This window comes from Trematomus bernacchii, unplaced genomic scaffold (assembly GCF_902827165.1).
Source record: "Trematomus bernacchii unplaced genomic scaffold, fTreBer1.1, whole genome shotgun sequence".
In the NCBI taxonomy this organism is placed as follows: Eukaryota; Metazoa; Chordata; class Actinopteri; order Perciformes; family Nototheniidae; genus Trematomus; species Trematomus bernacchii.
The window spans coordinates 15,909,524-15,932,637 of record NW_022988043.1 but is presented as its reverse complement, the minus strand read 5'-3'; the positions used below and the strand labels follow the sequence as shown (position 1 = coordinate 15,932,637).

Below are 23,114 nucleotides of genomic sequence, written 5' to 3'. Positions count from 1 at the left end.
CACGGTCTCTGAGCTTGTTGTCAGACTTTGCAGGATCCACAAAGCGAGACTTGCTCACAGACAGACAGGACATGCTCCTGTGTAATATCTAACTTATGATCACATGCTGTCTTTGTGGGGAGACAGCATCACTGAGTTCTCTGCTAAATAGAGTTTGCATTCATATTTAAATGTGTTACTCAACACAAATATGATCGTTCCAATTTTTTAGAGTTCGAACAAAATTAAGTATTTGTGTCGCATGGATTGGTCTTGGAAAACGTTACTAATTGTGTAATTACATGCTGCACGAATTTAGGAAGCATCACACTTTGAGCTCTGTATTAAAGCAGGTTTGAGTTAAACTGCACTTGAAAAAATAACAAGGGTGTTTTGTAATGTCACATGCTTTTGATTTGTTATGTCTCAGACCAATATTGACAGCTACTTTGGTCCCAATCCTTGCTCTTGTCTTTTCCTAATGAGCTTTTTTGTCCCCTACGGTCAGATGGCAGCAATTCCAATTAGACTGAAAATCTTCGGGGGGAGATTCTTCATACTTGCAACGGAAATTGCTTTTGATTGTGGTTTTACTTCTGTTTGTCAAATTTGTTCAAACTCAGAAACGTGGAAATTAAACAAGAGTAAGTCGGTTTGAATCGCAATGAAAAACAAATCCCACATGGGATATAGTCTCCTCAAGGCTTTTTTGGCACTTCCTAATTATAACGTTGAGTTTAAGGCCTTGCATGTTTAATCACTGTGCTGGATTTATTTTAAGATTGCTTACTATTTGACGAATACAAAGTGGATTAAAGGAGGCAGGCGGATAATATGATCAGGAAAGGTATCAACATCCATCTTCCATCTGTGTGGTCTGTGATCAATCTGTGATTGTTGGCCTATTTGTGTCAAACATCCCCAGGTCTCGCCTCACAAACATTTTAGAGTTCAGTCGTTTTTGATGTGATGGGCTGCAACAACGGTGAAAACCAAGAGGGTATACAAAAGTAAAACTCAGAAGTAGTTGATGCTGCTTGCATTGTTTGATGAAAATTAGACCAAAGTTCGACCCGAGTAGAAGTCTGAAACTGAAAACTTTGTAGCATTAATTTTAGCTCATGCGCTAATATCCCTTTTGTTTATTTATTCATTTATTTAACAGGGGCAGTGCACATTAATCAACATTTCTGTAAATGTGCCAGAGTTAGCCAAGAGGCTATTTTTCATCTGTAGTCCCTTTGTGCTCTGAAGGGGTTCAAATTAAACCTGCTTTTAATGTAGATCTAAGGTGTTGGACTTGGCCTCCTTCCAGACTTTGTCATTAGTCAAATACCTTCTGGAAAGGCACTTCATAAAAAATAAATAAAAAAAACGTTTCTTGGCCCATAGAATTGAGGAAATATGATTTGTTGCCGCACACGCAGTCACACATGCAGAAAATGTTAAATCCCGAATCTGATGCAACTTGTGCTCCCTTCTGACACGGTACATTTTCTAGATTCCAGCTCCCTTTTGCTGGGACTCAAAACATCCCTGTCCCTCTCTCCCAACTCCTCCTCCTCTTCTCTTTTCTTCAGAAGCCAAATTGTTGTCTTGGCAAATCACACCAAAACATTCACACAGAGGTTTAAGATTCTTTTTGAGTGTGTCACTGGGGATTGTTCTTTTGTTTGCCTAAATTGTTTAAGTTCTATCATCACAAACATGATGATAGAACTGGATGAGGCCATGAGGCACATGACTGTTCAAGGCATGCAGGGAATGTTTTGTTTCTTAAAATACAGACCAGAGACAAATCATGCAATGAATCTAAAAGGAAACCTGGACATGACGCTCGAAATGACAAAAAACACCCTCATATTTGCACAGGAAATGCTAATAATTAGCGTATTAGACAGATAGCATCTCAGTTGATGTGTGTGACTGATTGTTTTTTCACTCTCCACTTTTCTCCCTACAGTGCCTGGGAACTTGGGCTGCTTCAGAGACAGCGGCGACCCGCCCACTTTGTCCGGCACCAGCGAGACCTCCAATAAACTCACCATCCAGAACTGCATTAGCTTCTGTAGGAAGCAGAGATACAAGGTGAGAAATGCTTAAAGGTCACCTATTATGCAAAATCACCTTTTTCATGTCTTCTATACATAAACATTTCATCTAAAGTAACAGACAAAGAATCAGCACTTTTGAAACAGGGCAGAAACAGAGGGGATTATGGGATGCTACAATGCATGATCTGTTTGGTATTTCGAGCCAAACACTTCAGAGACATGTTTTGTATATATCTGAGACCTATAATATATTGATGAAAAACAGTATAATAGGGGACCTTAAATAACAAACTCGTCCAAGTTTATATCTGAAGTCAGCTTCTGTAGAAGAAGAGATTCAAACGTCTACTGTACTGAAATTCAAATGTGTCCCCCTCATTTTTTCATGAATGAAAAAGTGTCCAGTCAATTGCCCACGTCAATTGGCTCTAGCCATAGTCAAGCTTTTATGTAAATCATTGGGCATTTACGGGCAATTTCCTGACAGCTATCACAATGGTCCCCAGTTCAGTCTATGCCCTCTTTATTCAGCCATCAAACTTCCTGTTTCGAACCAACCAGCAGATGACAAATCATCACCGCAATCAAGGCTGACAGCTGGAAATGAATGGTTATTAGCCCGGTGGCCCCTCCTCCTCAATGCGTTTTTGTCTCTCATCTCTGTATCTGGCATGCCATTGTCCCAACTATAAGCAGTGCCAGGTGTTCATTTTCTGTCCCAGCAGATCCGGTTCAGCTCCGTTTGCATTGACAGATACTGACAGCTCCCCCCCCCCCCCACCTCCTCTCTCAATTCAGCAGATGTTACAGGAAGTGGTGGCAGATTGGCATCGTCTGCCTACCCTTGGACGGTCACCGTTCTTAATGCGCATGCCAAACGTCAATGCTTGGAATCCTGTGTGACTTTTTTGACAAAGAGCATGCCCGATGAGTTATCCATCGCTTGTTTGCTTCTGCCAGAAGTATTCACGTTGGTGTTACTCCATCAGATAGAATAATGCAACAAGGACGTAGCTTGATACATCTTGGTGCGAGCACGGGCTCCATACATTCCTATCCCATGGCATAATACGCAGAGTGGGAAATGATGCAGTACCTTCAATTGTGTGGATTCATTTAGGGCCTAAAATTGGACAATGGTGTCCTTTTTAATGAGGGACAATAGCTCTTTTGAGAACAAGAAGCCAGTAGTGACGAGGTCAAGATTGTGTGAAGGTTTTTTGACGTTTCACATTTCTGCTTCAGGAACAGTTTACTAACAGTTTCATTTGAAAGATAGGTAGTCGCTATTTATGTTTTATGTTCTGTTTCTATTCTACACCCTGTGTGTTTGAAGGGAGGCTTCTCATTGGCTGAGAGGTTGTTATTATCCAGACTCAGATTATAGCACCTTCTAATCAGGATAGAAAGAGCAATTAGGGACTTTAATCTCCATGCAGTGAAGTGAGTGTTAACACAAATAAAACTATGCAAATAATTTAATTTAACAATGTTATTTAACACACATTTTTAAAAAGAATATTCAAAATCGTCATGTTCCCAGCTAAAAGTTTGTTCCCTCAGCAGTCAATGTTTTCCTCGCCGGCCCCCATGCCAAATGGATTTATAATGAATAGCATTATGGAAAGTGTTGACCAACGTTTGTTTTGAATTTCTGATGCAATGATTTGCATAACTCCTTTTGTGTTTTGCAGCTCGCCGGCATGGAGTCAGGATATGCTTGTTTCTGTGGCAACGAAGTGGAACAACATGACCACGGCGAGTCGCCTAGCATGGAGTGTAACCATGTTTGCTTCGGAGAACACACACAGCCCTGCGGGGGGGACGGCTGGGTCATCATCTTTGACAGTAAGTCTGGGGGGGGACATAACAACTTTGATTTTAAGATTTCCAGGGAAATATAAGTTACAAAATACATTTGTATCTGTGGTAATAACCCCTGCTGGGGGGGAACTTGTCCTTGGGTTTGTCATCTTAACCTTCCACCTTCCTCCAAATACTTTCTTTAATTAAGGATTCAGTTTGCCGCCAGAAGGCCCAGAAATAAATGTCCTTGTCACCAACAGCCCTTCTTTCCTCACACACAGTTGTGATCTATAGTCTTCCACATGACTCTACATTGACACAATGTATTGTAAAATATTGGACATGTTTAGTACCCGTTTGTCATGCATGAAAAGTCAAATCTTTTTAATTTGAGTAACATTTTGAATGTTTTAGGAACGTCATTACAAGCTATCGTACCTTTTCACTCCTAATACCAACTCTTGTTCCTTAACTCATGTTAAGCAACCAACTTAAACAAATTCAGAAATACAGACATCAAATTGTGCATAGTTTCAGAAGCAAACACTGTAGCCTGCCTGTACTAAATACTGATCCAATACCTCTCTCTTTCCCAAATTGAAATCTTCTCACCTCACTTCATGGAACTCATTGCGATTTTGATGTAAGGCAAAATGAGGTGACTCATTGCTTTAAAATAGCATTGTCAAATAAATTGTATTTAATGTGGATCAGTCACATCATGACTCATTCAAAGTAATTTTTAGGGACGATGCCAATCGTAACGGATTCGTTACAGAGGCTCTCATGTGACCAACGAAAACCCAGTACCCAGTTTGTTGAACAATCTCAAAAGCTTCTACATTTTGACACGGTCAAATTTTATCTAGTTTTTCTCTTTCTTCCAGCACGTGTGGGGGCCTGTGGTGGAAACTACTCCTCTCCATCCGGAGTGATCTACTCCCCTGATTTCCCAGACAAGTACGGGGCTGGCCGAGTTTGCTACTGGACCATCCACGTCCCTGGAGCCTACGCCATCCTCTTCAACTTCACTTTCTTTGAAATCTCCGACCAGACGGACATGGTGGAGCTCCTTGACGGCAACAACAACCAGGTGTTGGCGCGCTTCGACTGGCGCAGCCCTCCGAGGGAGCTAGTGAACGTCACAGGAGACCATGTCATTCTGTACTTCTACTCTGACCGCACCAACCAGGCCCAGGGATTTGCTCTGCTTTACCAAGGTAGGACTTGGACTGTTTGTATATTCAATGAGAATGATTGCATCGAAGGACAAATGTTGTAAAATGTCTCCAATATCTTTTCTAATGTATGGTTAGAGTTATAGCCAACATCCTGAACTACAGTGCTCATTTGCATAATCAGGTGCGTGCTGACTGGCCTCCTCCATGATGGAGTTTTGCATGGCAGCCCTGGTTTCAAGGACTACCGCCTTTTAGCTGTGGCGAGGCAGTTGTCACGCCACTGGCAGGCCCTCTTCTCTTTCCATTTGCTAGTCAATGTCTCACAGCCCCGGGGAGATTCTGCATATTTAAATAATGTTTTGTTTTTCTAGGAACTCACTCTCTTATCAAGCAGCGGCAGGCTGCTTTGCTGCTCCAGAGCACTCCTTGGTGAATTGCACAGCGAGTTCTTATGCCACCTACATACAAAATACTTGATTCATCGGGCCTTACGATAACGTGATTCCACTGTAGAGCAGACATGCAGCTGGGGGACTAAAAGCTCTCAGAAAGTTCAAGACCTCACAGAAAATAATTGTTTTCATCTCCCCCAACTACTCTTTAGAATGTAGAAAAGTGAATGGTAAAAAAAGTAAAGCTGTTCTCTGTTTATTGTATTACTAAACATCATCTCAGAATGAGCCTGACTGCACCAAAAATGATTAAACAGACTAATTTCTGGAGGCATGAGAGGAGCACACCGTGATATAATTCAGTGTAGGTGACATTCAAGCTCACAGCTCGCTACTCTTGGAGGCAATCTGTCCCCGCTCTTTCCCCTCTGCCTTCATTTATAATCCTCTGTCATTTTTCTTGCCGCTAGCATTACAGTAAAAACAATATTGGAATGTCAAAATCCGCTGACCTCTGGACTGGCACGATCCCTTCTGCTCTCATCTTGGTTCTTGTTTTACGTGAGGCATAGTGTAGCAATAAATGGAATCTGTGACATGATATGAGAAAAAGGTCACCTCCTGTAATAGGGTGGATTTTTCTCAGCGAGATAGAGATAAGAACACATACTGTAGTGACCTGGGTGCAGAAACAAATAACATAAACAGGAAGACAACAGGAAGACAAAGTTAAAGTATACGCACTTAATATAGCTCATATCTATTTTATGGCAAGTTTAGCAGTCGAAGCAGTCATTTGAAAATAAACGCTCTCAGTTGAAGAATGGTATTTTTTTTGCAAATGGGAAACATGTGGGAAGTTCTGGGAACATCACTGTCAGGTTGAACTGTAATGTGTTAAGAACACTCATTAAATCACAATGAGTTGAGGCAGAGCAGCTGGAGTACGTCAAAGGGAGAACCAGTAAACATTTGTTTAGCTTTTGTCTCTCATAACTCCGCTAATTAGAAGCAGTGATTAGCCTTAGGGTGTTTTGTGAATGTGAATCAAAGCTGAGAATTACAATTATTTGTATTTGTACTCATCAATTGTGATTTTGTTCCCACTCAATTCAAAGAGACACAAACCTAAGATTAGTTTGAGGCAAATTTTCAAAGCTTAATTTATTTCTAACTGATACATTTCTGAGATGTTTTTCTCAAACAAAGCTTACTGCAAATGAACATTTAGGAAAGATAATGAAAGAGTGAAGTGCAACATGCCACAGTTTGTTTCTCAGAAGCAAGAACATTCTCAAATAACATAGTGATTTTAAATAAAACACGTCTGTATTTAGGAGAAGTAAATTAAAGGCAGAGTTGATTTTATTTATATATTGCTTTCCTCCGGGAACTCATAAATGAGTCGAAATAGTTCAGGCTCTCTGGCACTGCTGCTTTGATGAACAAACTGTGCCACATCTGGCACTGTAAGCAGGTTAAAACAAATATAATTTATTGCAAACAGTTCTTTGAATAATGTGTTAGGGGGGGGGCATAGAAGCTCTCACCACACCGCATGTTTACAGCACACATGAGTGTTTTTGCAAAGTCGATCTGTTTCTTTACAAACACATTAAATATTCACTCGTGACTGCCGTGTATGCTTTCAACGACATGATCAGCGTGATGTATCCTATTACTGCGTGCCTGCTAAACAGCACACTTTACCCTCAGGGGTAATTAAAGGGGCGTTAAGTGATACGTGTCCTCAACTTGTAGAAATGACATGGCAGAGCTTTTCCACATCTGGGTCTCCGGCACAGCATACATTGCTCGCCTAACTGGAGCTGTGAAAGCCTGGATATAATAGATAGAATAGGAGGTGTATCAGATCTTTAACAGTACTCAAGTAGGAATACAGGATTAATAAAAAGATAGAAAGAATAACTTAAAGGGGACCTATCATGCAAAATGCACTTTTGTACGTCTTTTATACATGAATATGTGTCCCCGGTGTTCCAGGGAACTCACCAAGTGTCAGAAAACACAACCCTCTCTATTTTCCTCCATACCCAAATCTCTAAAAAAGGGGCTGCAACGGATCTGATCAAAACTGATCCAGATTTGAACACTGTCCTGACGTCAGGACGGTGGCGCTACGGCTATTGGGCCAACTCCACCAATCAGGAGGAGACAGCCACGGCCATTGCCGTTCGAAAGTGCTGGAGACGCTGTAGTACATATGCCAGGCCTGTAGATGGTGCTGTTCTCACAGAATCAGCCCTTGCAAAAACAGAGCTAAAACAGTGCACATAGAGCGAATTGAGGCATGACTAAAATGCATGATCTGTTTGGTATTTTGAAAAAAAAAAAGTATAAATATGCCTTATATAGGTATGGTCCTACACTATATTATTCAAATATAGCATGATAGGTCCACTTTAATGAAGATGACAAAAATGAACGATAAAGTTGCTTCAGTAATGGAGGTGGATGGTAGCCTCTTCCATATCTCAGAACTTATTTCCAACCCATTCCTTATGTTGTATGCTTATCTATTCATGGTTATGCAAATGACTAAGAGCGAAATAAAGACTTTGGGGAGAATTCACAAAAGATATGGTGGTAAGGATATTACAGCGCAAACATGCACATAAAGTTGTGTAGTTTTGCAGTACACTTTGCCCTTTTCTCAAAGTGCTTTACAACAAATAAAACACTTTAAAAGCATTTCAATATACAACTGAAACTTGTCTTTAAAATGACATTTAAATACATCAATTAAATAAAATATAAAAGGAGCTTTATTATTTATTTATATGTCACAACTGGCATCCCGTATATCCTAAAATAAATTCGTTTTTTGCTTCCATATAAATGTGCTTTAGTAACCACCAACTATATTGCACTGTAACTGTGTGAATTTCAATGTTGTATTTATGCAATTGCCAAATATCTTAAGTGTTGTGATCACTTTTATTTGGTGTTATTTTTGCTCTGATGAGATCAGCCACAAAATGTCACGGCACATTGTTTTTGCTACAGGTCGACTAATCTGTAGCTTTTCATGAACTGTGTCAAAAATGTCATTCAGTGTTTGAATATATCACTCTTAGTCTTTTGGCATTTTGTCCTCTGCTTTAAAAACTCACACTTAGAAGCTCACTGAAGCACTGAGATAATTGTGTCATTTTACTAAGATCCAGTTCTAAATATAGGGGGAAACTTTAAAAAAAACACCATAATTCCAAGAACTTTAGTAGAATTTCATCACTAAAAGCAACTCTTTGTATGTGTAAGCTTTGTGAGTACAGCCACAGATCTCTTGCACAGGAGAAGGTGGAAACCAAAAGCAGATCTACGACGAGAATACTGAACGTACATTGAATGGAACACCGCCCCAAATAAATGATAATGTTGCACTGTGTCGGCTTGAAGTTAACAACATCTACTATGAGAACCTGTCCAAATGACCTCACTTTTTGTCTCCCCAGCACTGAGAGCAATGGAGGGCGAAGGAGGTGAGGATGATGAAGCGGAGGACGTCTCGAGCACGGCGGGGCCGCAGCTAGCTGGCGGCGTCACAGAGAGGTCCAACAGCACCTCCAACGGACGCTCCTCCCAGATCCTCTACGTGATCACGTCCAGCCCCGGGAAACCGGAGCACAACATGCCAGGTCAGTGGGCTGGACGCGGCGAGACCACCAGCCACAGCGCTAGTATGTTAACACCCACCATACACTGCACCTCTCTCTACCTCTGCAGGGATGTTGCGGGAGGTTTTCTTGGAGCTCGAGCTTCCAATTTGCATGACCTGGTTTTCTCTGAAAGTATTTAAGAAATCCTCTTAGTTTGATGAGAGGCTTCTGGGAGCTTCTGCCCACAGTGACTTCCTGTGATCACACATAGATGTCATTCTACTTGACGCTTGTTTTTCCTGTCAATGACTCACAACTGAAGTTACTTTGGGTCTCCCTGCTGATCACAAACAGGCGTCTTGTCAAAGCTGCGCAGGGTGGACTGATGTGTTCAGGGCTTTTCTCTTTTCCCCAAATATCACTCTTTCCAAACTCTGAGCGCTCTGTCTCCAAGGGCGATCTGACAAATGCAAAGTGCATCACTATTTCTTGACAAATTGCTGGCTGAAGGCTGCTCACAGGTGTGCCTGCAGCGCTGTTTGAATAATCTTTGGCTTTTCAGTCTGCTTTACTTCCTTTTCATTACCCTGGTGATACATCGGATTGATCTGATTGATTTTAACGGTGTTGCTCCCTCTCCGCAGTGTGGACCATTTACGCTCTGGCAGCTCTCCTCATTCTGACAGTCATCGCCATGGTGGCGAAGCTGCTGCTCCATATGACGGTCAAGTAAGTATTAGGATGTTTCGAGGTGTGCATGATCATCCAAGCATCAAATGTGAAAGCTTACATCTGTAGGATTATTCTTCATTCATGTCATATTGGAAAATGTGAAAGACTAGGAAGACATTCCCACAGTTGTTACATTTGAATGTGACTGTAGCATCCTACAAAGTACAAATGATTGCGTTCTTCATGTTTAGCCAAGGTTCAACCCAGAGCGACTTCCTATGATCACACATGAAAGAAATGCTACATGACGTTTGTTTCTTCCTGTCAGTGATTCATAACTTAAAGTGGACCTATCATGCTATATTTTAATAATATAGTGTAGGACCATACCTATATAAGGCATATTTATACTTTTTTTTTTTCAAAATACCAAACAGATCATGCATTTTAGCCATGCCTCATTTCGCTCAATTTGCACTTATTTAGCGTTGTTTTTGCAAGGGCAGATTCAGTGAGAACAGCACCACCTACAGGCCTGGCATATGTACTACAGCGTCTCCAGCGCTTTCGAACGGCAATGGCCGTGGCTGTCTCCTCCTGATTGGTGGAGTTGGCCCAATAGCCGTAGCGCCACTGTCCTGACGTCAGGACAGTGTTCAAATCTGGATCAGTTTTTATCAGATCCGTTGCAGCCCCTTTTTTAGAGATTTGGGTATGGAGGAAAATAGAGAGGGTTGTGTTTTCTGACACTTGGTGAGTTCCCTGGAACACCGGGGACACATATTCATGTATAAAAGACGTACAAAAGTGCATTTTGCATGATAGGTCCCCTTTAAGTTACAGCTAAACAGGGGACATAAAGAAGCCACAAAGGAAATGGAATCCAAACTACTCTATTGACCATCTTAAGTATTTCTTTGTATTTGTTTAATCTTTTTCTTTCATCACCTCGATTGGACTCCTTTGTTTCCTTCCGTAACATAGTGACATCCCTACATAACTCTAAGCAGTTGAGCAATCAGAGGGCTCTGGTTTCAGACAGAGGGTGAAAAGAGGTGCTGCAGCACAGGCAGTGTGAGAAGAATAAAGAGCTTTTTGAACATTAAAGCATGTAAACATGTCCCAGTCGAGACTAAATACTAATATGAACCTGAACATTAGCATTATAGAGCCCTTTTACTAAAGGGTCTCTTGAAAATAAATGAATTTCTGTTACCCAGTTTTTCTTCCAACTACATATTAATTTAGTAAACACCAAGAATTTGGAAATAAGTTTAAAGCCGAGTTTTTACTACACATCGATATCTTCCTTTACGTTTTTTAACCGAATTACACAATATTTAATATTTTTCCATAGTTTCAGTGATATCTATTTTACCAACGTAGGTAAAATTGCTGCTTTTAGGTATAGAGAACTAAGAGTTTAGATTTTGAATATTAATAGTAGTGGATTCAGTTCGATTAAACATATAAAGTGGAAGATAATGAAGCCTATTCAAGCATCCACTGCTGTTAATGCCATTAGTCAAAGTGTATTGGAAACCAGGCATGGAGTGACACATTAACAAGACAGTGTGACACCATTTACAAATCCCTGACTTTCCAATATCATCTTTTCTAATTGCTCTGTTTCCCCCTCTCAGGTCTCAGAACATCCCAACGGTGAGCGGTTCAGACAGCTGCAGTCAGAGCACCGCGTCCTCTGAGCCCTGGATCATCCTGTACCGGCCCTCCACCATCTCCCTCTTCAAGAAGAAGCTAAAGAACCACCACGGCGACCTCAGCCCCCTGGTGGGCAACTAGCTGCGCACCACCACTAACCAAACGCCACCGCCAAACACAACTGCTCTGTACGATGGCCGTCAGGAGCCAGGCCCTCAGACAATGAAACTATAGGAGGCGCTGCGCCAACACGAACAACTGAGTGGCTAATGACAAGTGACTGCTAAGAAATGGCCTTTGAGCCCAAGTGGCCCTCCCACCCTGCTCAGCACCAAAGAGGAGTGGGACAGGCAGGGCTGTCACTGAGTGTGGGGGCCAAAGAGGACGCTCTGACAGAGGAAGAAAGTCAGGCTCCATTTCCATCGCCCATGGATGTCCCTTACAGTCAGCATACCTCCTGAAAACCTTCCAGACTGCAGGCTCACCAGAGAAAACACAAGCTGGTGCAGATTAACGGCTAACTGTCTGTTTCGGAAACGGGGAGGTAAACCTCTTCCCGGTGCTTCAGAGTCACAGCTTTCATCAGCAGCAAGGAGAGGATGAAGAAACTTTGATTCACACTTTACAGTTTTGTATAAATCGACTAACAGCCAAAAACCAGAATCCTCCCATCCCTCAAAGTAATCTATTTATTTGTCTTTTTGAGTCCATATGCAAAGTGCTAATGTTTCCTTTTTGTTGTGCTTCACGTAACAACTAGCTTTCTGAGAAGAGGGAAACGGGATACAGAAACGCCATTCTGAAGGTAGATATCACAGCACTTTGGGGATGAATCACTCGCCATAAAAATGAAAAGATCACAGAGCGCTCGCCCACTCAGCACTCATGTGGATTTGCGTGTAGAGATAACTAGCGTTGTTCCCCTTGAGTGGGGGTTGGGTGGTGCAGTGTGCAGACAAACTGCCATTTAGGGAGGCTTGGGAAGATCTGAGGGCTTTTTCTGCTCGGTTGTGGGTGGGAGTCTTTTCGGTTTGATGGTGTTCAAGTGCCTTAAGGATCTCCTCTTCCCTTGTCTCAGATGCATCACATCTGTTTCGGGTCCCTCACTCGAGTCTTTATAATCAGCGTGGATGTGAAGAGTTTCATTCCAAAATAGGATTTCTACCACTTAAATGTAAAGTTTAAAGAAGAAATGCTACATCTTGTACAGTGATTGAAAGCATTAAGTCTTTTAAAAAATATTCCACTCAACTGAAAACCTCTCCGGATATTTTACATTTTTACTACATGATGGACATGCAGCCTTTTAGGATAGAACTCTTCATGTAGAAACGGACAAGGCTTTGAAAAAAAAAACATTTGTTTAATTTCTTTGTGTGCTCTTATGTGTAGTCTTGGACATTTACTGAACATATTGTTCTTATTAAGTTGTCTTTTAATTACGGGAGGGGGGGTGAATATTGTTGTATATTATGTAATTCAGTGATGATATTTATGTCCGCTCTTTCATTTTGTGTCTCGTCAAGGCATTTGAAAAAAGTACTTTCTCGTCAACTTCGCCTAAAGGTATAGACTGATGTTTTTCTCCCCTTTTCACAGTGGTACATTTCTTAAATTCTACAAGACTAATATTAAGAATAAGATCAACTTGTATCAACAATAACACAATTAATAATAATAATAATAATACATTTAATTTCTAAGCGCTTTTTCAGGTGCTCAAAGACACTTTACAGTGGTATTAAAAGGAAATAAAATAAAATGTAAAAAGTTAAATTAAAATATTAAAACAAAAACACAACATTATTAACACATTCAAATTACACATAAGCCCGAATACACACATGTACAATCAACCTATAGACTATAAGAGGTGGCCGAGCGAAAGGACTGCCAGTGTTCCGGCGCAGGGGCGGGGGGGGGCAGTTAGGGGATACAGTTAAGGACACCTCAGCATTGCCACGAAGCCTAACTGACACCTCTCCAGCTACATTACATTACATGTTACTTGTTAGAGGCTTTTATCCAAAGCGACTTACATACTCAATACAGCTACCATTCAACACTCCGTATTTTTGGTTCGATCGAGTCTTGAACCTGCGACCCTTCGGTTCCCAAACCGAGTCCCTACTGCTGCCCAGGATTCTGCATTGACCCATTCTAGTATTAGGAGCAGTGGGCAGCCATTATGTATGGTTAGGGGACGGTGCCTTGTTCAGGGGCACCTTGGTACTACTTAGGCATTCTGGGACTCTAATCAGTGACCATCCGGTGCCCATGCCAAGTCCCTACGGCCTGGGCCACCACCGCTCTTGAACTTGCTTGATATCAAGCCAAATTATTTTTAACGTAAACAATATCCCCAGACAGAAATATAACCAAAAGCCCCCTGTGCACCAGCTGTCCTAGCTGTCACGATTTTCTGTGCATTGCTGTGACTGACTTAAACTCCTTGTGAAAGGTCAAATGTACAAGCTTGCCATCGGCGTAGGTATGATAGTCACCCCAATCATTCTCTGACAGGATAAATAGAAATTATGTTTGAAAACCACAGCGCACTTAAATCTGCTTCCAATTACAAGATGAAATAGTACTTATTGAGTTTTGCATTCAGTTTCAGTGAAAAAGTACTTAGTGCAGCAACCTGAGCACTTGAGACAAAAGGAGAAACACGATGCAGCATCACGGGGACATTCAAGTCAGAAAATGTACAGTTTTCCAAGAATCAGAAATCATTTGAAGCCTTTAAAAAAAAAAAACGTTTCTTTTGTCAATCAGAAGTTTTGTAAAAATGTGAGGCTATATTCTCCCTGTCTGCTCAACTGTAACTCATGTTAATTATTGCAAGACAGGAACACATGCCCCTGGGTCTGTGATGTTCAGAGCAGACCATGCGTACAGAGAGGGAGAAAAAAAAGAGCCGTAGATGTGAGAGCGATGGGAAATTAATGTGCGTTCTCATCAAACACAAGCTAACGGAATCTGACAGTTAAAATCTAACAAGGACATATTTGTTTGGATAGCCTGGTGAATTATGCAAACTCCCATCTGCCAGTCAATCGGAAAATTCCACGCTTTCTTCTGAGCGGTGGAAATGGTCTTTTCCCAAACTGTCGTTGACGTGATTGTCGTGTAGTGTTCGATGACATGAAAACCTCACCGGAAGCCCTGTGGGAAATCATCTAGAGGGGCCAAAACATTGTTTTCATGAAATTGTACATAGCAAAAAAAACGTGAAATGTTTAATTTATACAGTAAATTATTGTTATTTTGTATGTGAATGGGATATATATTTTGTATAAGTGAAGTATCTTTGTAGTTTTATTTAACGTGTCCTGGTTGCAAAATAAACACTGTATGCATGTTTTTTAAACTGGTGTTGTGCTTATTATTGTGTTTATGTTCAATGCTCTTCAAGATGTACAGTATGCATGCACTCAAGTGGCAGAGAAGCAGGCCCAGTTCAAGCTAATCCCATTCATAGACTGCAGTGTTTGGATGGTGCAACCGCTACCCTTCTTTTTTTCTATGAAGTTAAATATTTATCAGATATGCAAAATGAAGCCCGGACTGTTTGTAGATGCACACACACACATGCACGCACGCATGCACGCACGCACACACACACACACACACACACACACACACACACACACACACACACACACACACACACACACACACACACACACACACACACACACACACACACACACACACACACGGAGGAAGGATTTAAAGTGCCATGTGTAACCCATTGGTTTCCCTCCAGGATGAGGTCAAGCATGCAACCTGCACATGTTAGAGGGTAACAGCAGGAGGTCAGCTTTACAACTGGAACACCATGAAAAAAACAAACATGGAAGGACGTGTAACAAGCTGGAACACTCTGGATGTTTGCTACGGATATTTCTTAATTCATAAAAGGTGTTTCTGAGTTTTTATTTCAACAAGTGCTCACTCTGTAACTGTTTAAGTGCTGGTTTTGTTTCTGAGGAACTGGGCAATGGTGTGTGCTATATGTACCCTAACCCAAAGACAACTGGCATTGCAACTCTATGCAAAAGTAAAGTGATTCTGACAAATGTGTGCACGTGCTTCCACACAGCTTCCTGTAGATGTGCATGTGCAACAACAAAGGCTCACTTTTGGTCAAAAACACAAAGTTGAAACTGTTTAAGTTTCCCTTCAAATGCTGTAAGACATCCAATAATTAAAAATCTTGTGACCTGTGAATCTCCGAAGCTTCTGATTGAGTCTTTGAGAACTTTATTATTTAATAATCCTATACATGCTCTCAGAAGTTGAGGTCACAAATCAGTAAGTCTCTCGGCGGCCATCTTCACCTGTGACTGAATAATATAATCAATATAATAATAATACCATAATATTGTAACAATTTACAGGTAGTGTATAAACCTGTTCAAGTACATTATAAGTTCTACCAAGCTTGATGCATTTTATGGAAAGTAGTTCAAACCACTTTTTTAGTGTGCAGCCTTTGGCACTTCAGTACATTATGTCCTCCAGAAGAGCAATCAAGAGGGCACTTATGCTGGCTTTTTTTCAAATATGGGGACACTGTGATGCTACACTTGGCTTCAGGTTATTTGCAAATGCAATAGTTTCATCATTTTATCATAACCACACACATCCAAGCTCTAACAAGAGTAACTGATCCTCTTACTCCCTCTATTGGTGACAATGTTTGAGCACATTTCCTCAAAAGCATCCTAACACTGATTCTTGATAACAGTTTTTGCTCCTTTGTGTAGTAAATGAGCTTCATTAGCCACAAATAGAAATAGGCCAACAAATGTTGGATGAACGCTTTAGTTTGAGACACTCTAGGTTACAAAGATTTCTTAACTGAGGTTTTGTGGGATCTCCTAAAAGAATTCTGATATCCACACAACCACAGAGAGAAATTAAATCTTTGTGGCCGTCCACTTAACCTCAAAATGTGTTGGTTTTTTTCTCAATAGCAATTGTGTGTGCTGTAACATTAATCCAAAGCTAGGCTTGGTGCATAATCACCACTCCTCTAGGTCCATGTGAAAAAGCCTACCTTCCCATAGGCAAGGAAAAGAGGGCGATGTAAGTTGATTCCTCTGAACCCAAGTCGACCAGTAATTAAGGCAACAATGGGACAATACAGGGCCGTGTCTAGTTACTGTCAGAACGAGAAAGTGAGAAGAATGGAGGACAATACCTGCCCCTTTCTGCACTCAGCGTACTGAAGTCAGGTAGATTAGGAGAGAGGGACTGTCAGAGGAAAAAGGAGCAGGTCTAGCCTGATGGGTTTGGAAAGACACTGTGAGAAAGAGGTTTTCTGGCTGTGCAGGAACTTGTCCGTTTGATCCGCGCTGCTCAGCAATAACGTCTATGGCCCTGGTGCAATTAAAGCACTTTCATGCCCTTAAGTGGTTTTAGAGTATACGTGCATTGGCATGCTTGAAATGTTCCATCTATTGTCGAAGCTCAACGCTGCTGAAAGCTGTTTATATACGCTGTCTCTTTACCTCAGCCTTCAGGACAGCGTATTAGTGCTGACAAATAAAAAGAACCATTTAATTAAACAAATCATTTACATGGTAAATATTCCCTCGCTCCTCCTTCTCACAAGGATTTGTTGCTTGTATGTCAAAGTGGATAAGCTTAAACACCAATGGTAGAACTGTTACCTCCAAAATGACAACAAGTTTACCTTACATCTTTCTAAAACAGTATCTACAAAAACAGATTATAACTTTCAGGAAGGATAGATTTACTAAAGGACTGATGTGTTGAATTAGATTTGGCTCATGTGTAGACTATTTCATAGCCTGCTACAGGCATGGCCGTCACTTTGTATTGCAAAGTGGTGACAGACATTCAGATAAAAATGTATTTTACTGGTAACTGTATGCTATGTGTTATATCAGTTTTCTGTGACTATTTTAAGAGATGTCAACTGTAAAGTGTGAAGCACTTTGGACTGCAATGCGTGTATGAAAGGTGCTATCCAAATCAATCACAGCATATGACTTAAAGCCGAGCAAATGTAACCAAATGTACAGTAATATCTCTAGTATGATGAATATTGTAGCATTTAGACTTCAAGACAATGTGTTTTCACATTTGTGTATCACTTGTGGTCACTTTCATCTTTTTCAACTCCTGCCCCTTGTGAAAAATAATATGACTTTTGTATTGTGCCAAAAACCGATTTCTCAGCGATGACAAAAAGAGGAAAACACACAATTGATGCCGTTAAATAAAGGTGTATTTATTCTAAAGAAAAAGCCAAATAGTAATATCAGTATGTCCATCAGTAACACCAAAGGCAGAATGTGCAGAGGCTGCAGGGATGATCCAGGAGAGAGAGAGAGAGAGCAGGTTCACTCTGCAGTGGAGCTTTGACTGTGAGACTCCAGACCAGCTGCTTTGAATCTGGCTGCTCCTGTGATACCTTTAAGGAAACACGGAAAATAGTAACAGGCAAAAGCATACTCTATATCAGAGGTTAGGCACGGGCTGTCACAATGGCCTTTTTGTGGTGTACTATACTATGAGTTTTTATGACGTGCTATATTAACAATTATTTTTAATGACAACCTATACTATGACTATTTTAAAAAATACTAAATTTTTGTGTATTTTTATAGCATAATATACTTAGACTTTTTATGACCTACTTTGTTATCAATACGTTTTTATGAAGAGCTATAAAATACATTTTCTATGAGTTACCATGTTATTACTTTTTTTAGTGACATTATTCCTTCATGACATACTATATTATCAATTATTTTTTAGATGCTATACTATGATCTTTAAAAAAAAAAAAGGGGTTAAAGCAAAAATGTATAACAAACTAGTTTATCAATTATTTTAAGACATACTGTACTGTGACATGGTTATGACATACTTGAATTAATAGTTGTTATGGCTTTTTAATTACATACTGTTTTTATTTTTGTAGTGAATAGTATCCAATGACTTTTTTATAACATACTATGTTATGTGCACTCCTGACGCCTAGTGGCGGAAGTTGTATAGAATTTTCGAATACACGTTTCATATTCTAATATTGTACTATTATACTAAGTTTGTCCCTCCTAACACACTTTACCCTGTCATAAAGACATTATATGTTGACCTATAGATTTTTAAATACCTAAATATAATTCTAGATGTGTGTGTGTGTGTGTGTGTGTGTGTGTGTGTGTGTGTGTGTGTGTGTGTGTGTGTGTGTGTGTGTGTGTGTGTGTGTGTGTGTGTGTGTGTGTGTGTGTGTGTGCATGCATGCGTGTTTATGTATGGGCGAGTGTGTGTGTGTGTGTGTGTGTGTGTGTGTGTGTGTGTGTGTGTGTGTGTGTGTGTGTGTGTGTGTATGTGTGTGTCTCAGCAGTGCAGCTCTCTCAGGGAGGGTCAGACATCCAGGCCGTGATCATCTCCCACACTGCCCCGACTGCAACAGTTAAAACTGAAAGGAATAAAACAGGTCAACACTTATCAACATACACAACAATTGAACATTTCAAACTTATCCAGAAAGTACTGAGGAATTAAAACATGTAAAGCTTATCAACATACTAAAAAACTAAGAAGGAATAAAAGAGTAAGAACTTATCCATAACTAATAAGGAATTAAAATGGGAAATTATCAGATACTAAAACGTGAAATACTTAAAACATTTCTCTTAAAGGGACAGCGATCTCATCTCACTCTGCATGACCCTTACGCAGCGTCCAGACGGCGGCGTTCGTTGAAGCTTGCCGGTGAGCTTGTCTGAAACTCGACCAACAACCAATCACATGAATCTCCCGCCCCGGACACACAAGCACGCGGTTTGATTGGCTAGAGCTTGTACTGGCATATGATTTGATTGGCTGACGCTTCCGCCGAAGCTTCAAAAGTTGAACATTGCTCAACTTTTGAAGCGAGCAACGCGAGCAAAGTGAAGCAACGCTCCCACAATGCAGTTCAGCAAAGCGTGACGTCACCCCATTCAAAGTGAATGGGCAGAAGCGTTGAAGCTTCAACGCATGCCGACGTGGCCCGTCCACACGGCGGCGTGCCTTGAAGCATCTGAAAATTGCGCGCTGAAATTCATTTCCGGGTCACTACCGGAGGACTGAGGATTCGAGGAGGGGAAATCCCAGAAATGAGATACGGCCCTGGTATAGCCTACAGCAGTATTATGTCTGTGTTATTTGATGCTCTTGTCAAACTTCCTCTCCACAAACCTGATTGGTAGGTAGACATTGACATTCCTGTTGAGTCTCCGGTAGTATGTGTTTCCTCATCCACTGCACAGCTTGCAGATCGTGTTGCTCTGACACAGCCGCGGCGTTATGGGCGGGCCTACTGGGCCTAGGCCCACCCACTCTGGCACTGGGTCTTATTCTCCACCGTCAGCTTCACCACCTCCAGATGGTCCACAATGCTGATGTCACTAAAGGAGGAAATAACATTTACCAACCCTGAAAACCCCAAATCCTGCATTGAATACCTCCAGAACTTATTAACTGCATAATTTCCTCATTGCCCTGGCTCTCCTCTGCAGGGAGTTTCCAGATTAGCTCATACATGTTTGTTTATGGTGTAATAAACTTGGTGTAATAAACTTGGTGTGAAAGTGGCTCTTAAACTTGCCTTACTTACTGGGCACTAAGTAAGGCAAGTTTACTTTGCCTTACTTAGTGCCCAGCACTTAGTGCCAGCACTTAGTACCCCCATGGAACTAAGTAAAGATCGCGTTCACACCGGAATAAATTCCCTGAGGGAAGATTACGCAAATGAAGCCGCTGACGTCACTTCTTCTTCTTCTGCTTTGGGTTTACTGGCAGGCCGCAAACTACTTCACGGCGTATACTGCCACCCGAAGTTCCCGGCCGGAAGTCCCCGGAGTTGGGGACTGGCTTCAGTAGAAGCTGCTGGGACTCCCAGCAGCGTCTACTGAAGCCTTCCGAGTAAATCGCCAGAACGCCGACACCTCCTCATCACTCCACCGCTCCCATGTTTTTTTTTGTGTTGCCCTAAGTTATTCTCTTTCCGTTGGTGCGCGGGGCTAATGCTAATGCTAATAATGCTAATGCCAGTAAATACAATGGCGGCTTCACAAAACTTTTCAGAGTTTTACGGGGCGTGGTTTGCAATTCGCCCAGCCAATCGAAATTGTTACTTTTTTCTCCCCAGGATAGTACCACCTCTCTGGCGCATTTCCACTACAGGGCCTCGCTCGGGCCTCGCTCGGTATGGCTAGGCCTCGTTAGGCCTTGTTAGGACTGGCTCACTTTATGCTGCGTTTCAGTTTAGTAGCTGGGGCAGTAACTATAGTAACGCAGTGTAGGCGGAGCCGTGACGTCATCTTCAATGAGAACCACAGAAAAACAACATCAGCCGTTAGCTGTTAGCACTCAAGCTCACAGCTCCTCATATCTGTTCAGAAACTAGACAAAAGTTAAACAAGTATAAACCACAGTCTGTCTGTGTCATGGCGAGTACAGTCGCTGGTTTATTTATGTCTGTATAGGCCGTTGTTGTGACTGTGGACGGTCGGAGCATACAGTATACCAGGGTTGCCAACTCTCACGCATCTAGCGTGTGACACACACTTTCACTCTCAATCTCACGCTCTCACGCTGCCCAAACTATTCTCACGCCAAAAACAAGAATACCGAAGACTAGAAACGGTTTTGAAAACTTTTGTCACGTAGTGATTGTCTTCTCAATAGAACATCTTTGATAATGTCTTCTGGCCAATCAGAATCACGATAACGGCGTGGTGTTGTTGCAGGAAGTCCGGACGGAGAATACTTTTGCGGTAGTACATCTCTATACATCGATACAACATTACTTGTTGATAGAAATCAACACGTAATGAAATAAGACCCCACTGTTTGATGATTGATAGGTGTGTGGGCTGTCTTTCATTTTGACACACAGAACAATGGGGGCTATCCACCCTTATCCACAATGTAAAGTAATTCACACAGCCTCTTCCCTCTTCTCTCTGTGAGGAGCAGCAGGTTCAGCTTTCAGAACAAAGTAACAAAATACTAAAATGGCATTCATTTAATTTAAATATGTCGTGTAGTAATAGATGTATTTATTTTTCTTCTCAAGAGAGTACCAGAATGTGTATTTTATGTTAGTATTTCAAAAAATCTCCTGGGGGAGAATCCCCCCAGACCCCCCCGCAGGGGTTGGCTTTTCAGCATCTCAACTCTTTCACTTGTGGGGAAATTGCAGGATTGGATTTATTTACTACAAGACAAATGTGCCTTTTTATTTCATACGATTGAGACAGGGAAATAATCTAAACCTCACGCGTGGCGTTTCACTGTCGGGGGGAGCGTGTATGTAATTACATTGCAAATACTGACTTGAGCCCCACCACTATGGGTTAGCCCTACCATAGATTACCCAACAAAAATACTCTGGAGCCGCAACTGCCGACCCGTATTGCGCATGCGCAGATCTAAGATCCAGTAGAAATGATAAAAAAGTAAAAGTCTGCTGCTTATTGTTCTACTAGGCCAAAATAGAGTCAAAGAGTATATGAGAGTGAGAGTGTGTTAATTAATATATTTGGCAGTTTGGAGTAAGTCTGTAGATTTGTTTGTGTGTGTGTGTTTCATGTATAGGCCTCTCACGATAATTAATTTTGTTGGATACATTTTCCCGGAAATTATTGCGATAAACGATAATATTGTCGGCACCGTTGTATGACCATTTTAGACCACTGACATAATGATAATATATAATTATTATTCAAGTACATCCTTTCAAACTGCTAGTCACATCCTCATGTAAATGGCAATTTATCGAGGTCAGAAAAGTTATCGAGTTCATTTTTATTTATCGTACGATAAGTCAATTAATTGCTTATCGCGACAGGCACACAATAAAACAGTGGAAACAAACATGTTTGACTTTCATTAGTGAATGAAACTGTGCCCTTTATAGTCTGTGTCCATTATTGTGTATTTGTATATATTGTATATATATCCTATATGCTAAGGTCCCGCTGCTGACACGATAGCAGTCATTTTGTGCGCATATGTGTAATTAAACCGAATTAAACCCATGACATCAAAATCTCACTCCAGCCAGGTACCCAAAGTTGGCAACCCTGGTATACTGCGTTAGCTTAGCCGATCTCCATTTAGAAAACACGCATTTTAAAAGTTTTTTTGCCTGCCGTCTGTCTGCAGACTTGTCAAAGCATTAATTCATGGTTTTTACTAACCGGTATCAGTATGTTGTTACTTCGGCATCATTTTGAAATGTGTATTACAATTAAATCACGGTCAAATATGTTCATTTTGTTGTAGTTGTAGCCCCCTTGCCAGCGATTCTCTCTCTAGTTTAGCATACTCAGCCCGACTCAGCCTGGTTGTTGGCCCGGAAAGAACCTCGATTTGATGGGGCCAGAAAAACTGTGAAATAGTACCCGCTTGCTACGCCAAGTGGAAACGCAACCAAAAACGGGCCAGGCACGGCACGGCACGCTTAAAGCGAGCTCCGCGCTGTAGTGGAAATGCACCAAAAATGGGGGTAAAAGTTCTCGGAAATTAGTACTCTTTTTTGGTGTGAACGCAACATTCCAGGCACTATCGGAACTAAACGGGAAAAGTACGGGTAAAAGTACTCCGGTGTGAACGCGCCTCTTGGTGTGAAAGCGGCTAGTGATCAAAAATGACTGGGCGAAAATATAGTTTCCAACATTTTTGATCAAAATTAACAATTAAATAATG

The 23,114-nt window shown here is 41.3% G+C and overlaps 1 protein-coding gene across 2 annotated transcripts in view; it reads left to right on the top strand.

The window, feature by feature from the left end:
* The window catches only part of kremen1 (kringle containing transmembrane protein 1), a 55,999-nt gene extending 43,778 nt beyond the window's left edge, over window positions 1-12,221 (top strand). Inside the window, exons 4-9 of one of the 2 annotated variants that reach the window (XM_034117580.1) lie at window positions 1,943-2,067; window positions 3,728-3,881; window positions 4,727-5,059; window positions 8,889-9,113; window positions 9,677-9,761; window positions 11,348-12,221. In XM_034117580.1, the coding sequence (XP_033973471.1) occupies window positions 1,943-2,067; window positions 3,728-3,881; window positions 4,727-5,059; window positions 8,889-9,113; window positions 9,677-9,761; window positions 11,348-11,507 (1,082 nt within the window). In that variant the 3' untranslated portion in view covers window positions 11,508-12,221. The remainder of the gene's footprint in view (window positions 1-1,942; window positions 2,068-3,727; window positions 3,882-4,726; window positions 5,060-8,888; window positions 9,114-9,676; window positions 9,762-11,347) is intronic. The other variant, XM_034117581.1, reaches the window with a different exon arrangement.
* The last annotated feature ends 10,893 nt before the right edge of the window (window positions 12,222-23,114 follow it).